The sequence below is a fragment of the Opisthorchis viverrini genome (genome assembly GCF_000715545.1).
Source record: "Opisthorchis viverrini unplaced genomic scaffold opera_v5_325, whole genome shotgun sequence".
Lineage (NCBI taxonomy): Eukaryota > Metazoa > Platyhelminthes > Trematoda > Opisthorchiida > Opisthorchiidae > Opisthorchis > Opisthorchis viverrini.
In genome coordinates this window covers 492,709-499,022 of record NW_008751988.1, presented here as the reverse complement: position 1 = coordinate 499,022, position 6,314 = coordinate 492,709, and the positions used below count along the sequence as shown (strand labels likewise).

Here is a 6,314-nt window from a genome sequence, read left to right as displayed (position 1 = left end):
ACACCAGGAAAGACATTTATTTCAATGAAATGAAAGCAGTTGTTACCTTTGTTTTAGAGTGTTAGCACACGGATATTTTCCAGATAAGCACCGCCACTAATGCAAAAAGTTCATGTGCGAAAAGTTAAGTCCCCCTCTCACTTTTGCAAGCTCCAATCCGGTGTACGCACACAATCTCGACCTAGTTTTATTAAAAATAATTCCTTATCCGCATCTAGGCCCATTTTGTGCAAAAATGAACTTTCTCACACTTTCAACTCTCGTTCATGACAACGAAGCGGCAATACGTTTTTTTGCAAAGCCATAAAGTGATTCATCAGCAACGTTAATGCCAACTTTTATGGCCCTTAAATGACGCACCCACTGTTTCTGACAGGTGGAGGTGTAATGCCCGACAGCGTCGGTATGAAATCGGTCTTCGAAAGGGAACTTGGCTGGAGCGGTCTAGGATGGAGTTTACGACAGTAATTCTATTCATTTATTGCTGGCCCAAAAATTTGGCAAAAATCAACTTTTGCTCAGTGGAATTATCTATTAGCCACATGACCGCTGCTGAGTGAGAGAACTTTCTCCGCGAAGTTTGCGCCTGACGGCTTTTACAGACTCCAACAGTTATCGGCGGCCCAGGTCTAATCTTTTTTGGGTGGCGGGGTTTGATTTTTTGGTGGGGCTTATCTGGAAAAGATCCGAAATGAGTTAGCCGACACCAAACTAACAGATTTGTCCATAGCGAAACAGAAGCAGACTCTGCGGCTGTCGACGGTTTCTACAAGCTCACTGGTTTTCCACGTTCGATGTCTGGACGTTTTGTTCTTTTTGCCTTTAAAACATAGCGAAACAGAAGCAGACTCTGCGGCTTTCTAAGGTTTCGACAAGCTCACTGGTCCATGCTCACCATGTTCGATGTCTGAACGTTTTGTTCTTTTTGCCTTTAAAGGTAAATTGCTATGTGCTTAGCAGTTCCCCTAATTCATCGTCGTATTAGGACCGGGAAACTTTTTCTTCTACAATTAGGCTAAGTTGTAACGAGACTGGATTGTGCTTGTTGTACATCGACTTGGTTCATAAGATCCGGATTAGCTGTCCCCATCGTTTTCTAATGTTCTTAATAAACCTGATCGAGTCAAAGGGCAACAAACCTTTGTGTCGAATAATTCTGAAGACCATGTGCGTTTTCTGACAGGTTTCAGAAACGTAGTTGTCGGCAAGGTGAACGGAAACCGCACTCGAGTTTACGGTGCGCTTACAAACCCCATTTGCTTTAACAAGAAGCATCGATGTGGTGTTACGATGGTAGTGAACATGCAGATTGACGGTTAAGGTTGGCGGAGAATCCAGTGACAGAAACTAGTAATCGTGTATGAATCCGGACTAACCGGAAATATAACACCTGCATGTCCGAGTTTTACCCTAGCTTTGTCAACTTTTGAACCAGCAACAACTTGCGCAGAAAAGTTTCACCTGTCATTTGTGACCGGACTTCAAAGGTATTTTGAAAAGAGCTGCGTAGTTGGAAGATTCTATCGCAGCCTGCAAAGTTCAGCGCGAAAAAATTGCAGAGTAGAGCCAAACAAGTTAAAACAGAAAGGTTTTACTCCCAGACTTACGTGGAGTTTTTCTTGAATGAGAATGGGAAGACTTTGAACCAGTTGGGTCAAAAAGTTTGAGGTTAGGGACTAGACGTGAGTGGGGATTGCGTTTCGTGAAGTGTTTTTTTGCTGTGCATCTTTTTGCAAAGTTTCCACAATGAGGTTGAGGGGACGACTGGACCAGTTCCGAAGAGTGATTTAGTTTCGAGGAATGTTTCCACCATTCAAGAGCTCTCAAAGCGTTTCTTATTTCGAATTACTGCTTGTTTGATCCAAAACGATACCAAAGTCGTAATAGATTACGAAAAGTTCGTTTTTTCACCAATCTACATATATACCAAAGCTTTTTAAAGATCATTAGCGATTTTCGTCAAGTTGGGTACTGATCAACGCTATTCTAACGAACAGGTGGTGATGGGTCTTCCATAGCGGTGAGGCATCAAAGCGATGGTTGGTTGTAACAGTAAGTGTACCACTGCGCAGGGCAGATATCCGTAGAAAACGAAATATCGGTGCTGTTTCCCCCAGTGTGATGGCATCGGCTGATCAACGGTGTGAATAAGTGTTCGAGAATCAGTACTGATCTGGAAATACTGGAACATCACTAGAGGAACACAGTAAATTGAGACCAATGCGTTGTTGAATTACATCTCTTCAACTGAACGTTATTCTGCACTTTTGCATCACGTGATCTTTGTTTCAAAGCCAGATCCCGTGGGAGCTGAACAAGTTGTGTGTGAGAGAAACACGTTCAGTCGGACAACGCTTCCATCCGACGGGGATGTAACTTCACACTTATCACTTTTTTCTGCAAACTGATGGTGGTGCCTCAAGAACCGGATGTTTTTTCATGTGTGAGAGTGATAGGAAATTTCTTAGGATTAGCCGAAACGCTAACGGTGTAGTGGTGCAATTTTACGGTAACCATAAGTGCGTCGCGTGTGACTGGTGTGTGTACGTTGTCCGAACTATGCTTTGTATCCCAACAAAAGTGTTAACAACCTGATAGGTAGCACTCGACTTTCACCGTAGATAAGCTCTTAAAACAGACGGTAACAACCAATCCACAGCAATTTCCCATTTAGAATACCCATAGGACCAACAAAAATCAGTCGATCGTGCTGGGTATTCTTTTTTATCCTGGTGCATCATCTCATTTCGAGTGATCGTGACTGAATTATTTTTATCCAAATTTTTACTCTAGTAATTGCTGTTAATCAACTTTGTCAGCAGTAAACGTACGCTTTATCTAAAGGTGAATTCGGTTTATATTGAACAGCCTAGGAGCCCCGTATATCTGTCTTGTCCTGTTTATAAATTCCAAGTAGAACACAACTCAGGACATTTTCAGTAGAAGAACGGGACGCCCGTTACTTTCGGAATGACCTTTCTAAAGGTTTCAGCCTCAAATTGAAGTCCCCAAAAAGTTCGCACTCATCGACCTTCATTGAATTAATTTAGATAAATCTTATACCTGTTTGGTCTTCCTACTTCACACTGCTGACGAATTTTCTTTTCAACTTTAGGCCTATTGCTTTTCTGAGTCCATCTGATTTTGGATTATTCCAGCTATTCTTCATTTGCACTGTTCCTTTAATTATTTATTACGACCATTTTTTCACAGAAGACTAAAACGTCTGGCTAAGTTTTTTTGGATGTTGGGCTCACTCCGCGGTCGCTGTCGAGTAAAGGGCATTGCACTTCCATAGTCTGTCGTAGTGACTAATCATCTAAGTAAGTGTGAGTACTACCGTAGTAGAGAGGGGTTCGCAACCGTTTTCTGTTCTTGTATCCTCCAAAGTCAGAATAAAAAAATAAAAAATCATTGTATAGATTGATTCCAGCAATTTGTTGAACCACGTCGAGTTATGCGCAAAACCCCAAAAGCCAAATCTCTCAAATGGAGGTGTATCTACAAATACGGTACTATAAGTACAATAATAAAATGATAAAGCTTTACTAACTTCAAGTCGTGGGACAATGCCGGTTTCTTTACGTCGGTTTAGGAACTGCTAACTCCTAACGGGTCTCAAAGTCCACGCCGACTCAAAGCCACGTGTTTACAAGCTAGCGAAATCACGTGTGAACTTAAACAATACGTCCGATGACAAGGTCAAACCAAAAAAACAAAAAAGAGGGAATCGCGTTGTACAATATAAAAACAGAAGAAAGGAATCAACACATTGAAGGTTTCAGTAGTTCATTCGTCATAACTGCACCTTATCTCACCTACCAAACCTTTAGCACATTGGTGCAGTCTGAGCGCGTAGTTTAAGCACCATCTTAGTCGAAGTCATTGCCGTTTTGTACTGTCTTTTGTGCTGTGAGCTTCTGGGATCTCGTGGGAGTTGACTAACATGTGGCGTAAGGAAAAGATGTGTGGGGATAAATTAGAATAAATTCGAACTGAACAATTATCGGGCAGTTGCCCAAGAGCAGTTAGCCTACGAGCAAAAAAAATACTCGAAAAGCAAGAACAACACACTACCGGATAGATCCTAATTCCCCCAAACGTTTCAGAAGTCAAGATCTGCAATCATCAAGAAATAAGCGAGAACTTTTGGCCTACGCGAAGAATATCTATCCGATTTCACCGACCGGGCTATCGACGCTTCAGTAAGCGTATGCAACAAGCGAGTTCTCACGGATTTCACTGCGGTCCTGATTCCAGAAGCCCATGTAAAACTAACAGATTTTGTTGTTGTACTAAACCTTTGTCAGATCGACCAGCTTCTTGCAACACTTCTATTTAAGAAAGGTTTCAAAAACAGCCACAATGGCAAACGTTGCCAAAAATTTTTTGTGCTAAAATGAGGATTCTTTTGCAACATTTGCGCCCAAATTTCATAGAGATCTCGTTAGCCTGTTAGCCCTCAATGAAATACTTTCTGACGTCATTCCTGTCTGGACGATCCTCTTAGTCAATTTGAAAAAAAGACATTTTCCGATCCAGGGAAAACAGAGCTGCAAATTTTTACGCAGCGCCTGCTTTGAATGACAAATAAACCGTATGTAAAAATTTGGTTATTCTTAGCGTAAAGTCATTTGGATAATAGCCATCCATTGCCGCTCCTCCATCAGTTGTCTATAGTTGTCTATAGTTCCATTTATTGCACTTTGAATGCTATCAACTTCTTATCCGCTCCATTGGGCCAGCCACATGGTGGAAGATCAATAACCATCCGTAATTCAGTTGCAAATCAAACTGAGTAGCAAGCGAACCTATCGCAGTTATTTGGCCTTCTAAATAAGAACACTTACAGTCTCTTTCATAAAGGAAACTACTCACAAGGTTGCTTAAAACTCTTCGACAGCCCACCACGGTTTCACCCTTCTTGGGGCTCATCAGGTAGGCGCGGTCCCCGAGTTTCCGTTAACCTTATGTTCCATTCGAACCCTAACTGGACTGTTTTCGAGAGTTGAGTCTCTCGTGAAAACCAAATTGATTTGCAACTGAGTGTATTTCTCGAAAACATCTACACTGGCACACATAATGGGCCATCATAATAGTTAGGAAACACGGGGTTACCTAGTATTGACCAAGTTCACGGATGGTTAAACCAGAGCGTTTTAATCGGACTTTCTGCTCTGTTCCTGCTCACAGTTTGAGAACCATTCCAACTTGACAGTTAAAGAACTTTACCGTTTACCACGCTCTTGTAGAATTTTCATCGGCCTGAGTTATGATGAGCCTGGATTCAATGATCCGCCTTCAACCCTGCCTATTATTTCCTCCCTCCTGTCAAAATAAAAAAAATATGAAAGGATTGTCGATTTTAATTCTTAAATACATCGTTTTGTCAACTTTTCCTCCGCTTGCTGTTGTGCTGGATGATTCAAAATCCCAGTGATTTGCTTTTTAACTTTCAACCCTTTACAGTCAGAATTACCCATCTATTCAAATGAAGCTAAGCCCGAACTCTGACAAGTGTTCAAAAAATTTGAATGAGCAGGTGAGGTGATTTGTCCAGGTCCATATGCGGCAGCAACATACTGATGTAACGACGGTTGCTACTCATGACCCATGCGAGTAGTATATGGTTAGTGGCCAAGTTCCACCCCATATCAGATGGAAGGTGAAGCTTACTACGGAAATTGTGGAACTGCTTTGCAGTGTTCGTTCACTATTGTGTAACAGTCAATCACTATTCAAGAAAGTTCGAGAAAACACTTGACTATGTTCGTTTCTTAAAGATTATGAGATGTTTACTTTCCTGTCTAATGGCTCGTAACTGCTTAGTTCGTGTTCGCTAATAGGCGAATTCGCGGCAAAGTATTTTCTTTTTTGCACTAATAATACGAGGTGGTCTGTGTAGATGCCTTAGTGGAAACATCTTGGCTGTGTTGCCACAATACTGTTTTGTGTTCCCGGGAGGGCATATATAAGCTAAATACAATCATTTGCAAACAAACTTGGTTTTGCGGGAGACCCACCTGTTTTCTCGCCAACCTTATGAGTAGTGAATTATGAATACACATGTACCACGATATCTCGGATATCGTACCAGCTGAAGCTTGAGGCGGCCTGGTGCAGCACATTCAATTGCTCGGAAACATCATAAACGAGTTATTCAGCTGGGTTCCAGGTGAGTCTCCCGAAAAGCCGAATTTGTTTGCTATGAGTGTAGTTCGTTAGTTTCGTGAAATTCTGGTTCATGTAGAACATAAGGTTGACGGAAACTCGAGAAATGCGCCTACCCGATGATCCTTAGAAAGGGCGAAGCC

At 41.8% G+C, this 6,314-nt stretch overlaps 2 protein-coding genes across 2 annotated transcripts in view; one reads left to right on the top strand and one right to left on the bottom strand.

Moving 5' to 3' along the window:
* The window catches only part of T265_10066 (hypothetical protein), a gene marked incomplete at both ends in the record, with an annotated part of 13,883 nt that extends 8,948 nt beyond the window's left edge, over positions 1-4,935 (bottom strand). Inside the window, one exon of the mRNA XM_009176330.1 lies at positions 4,851-4,935. Within this exon, the coding sequence (XP_009174594.1) occupies positions 4,851-4,935 (85 nt within the window). The remainder of the gene's footprint in view (positions 1-4,850) is intronic.
* Positions 1-6,314, top strand: part of T265_10067 (hypothetical protein) — a gene marked incomplete at both ends in the record, with an annotated part of 62,691 nt that overhangs the window by 2,206 nt on the left and 54,171 nt on the right. The gene's annotated exons all lie outside the window — the stretch shown is intronic.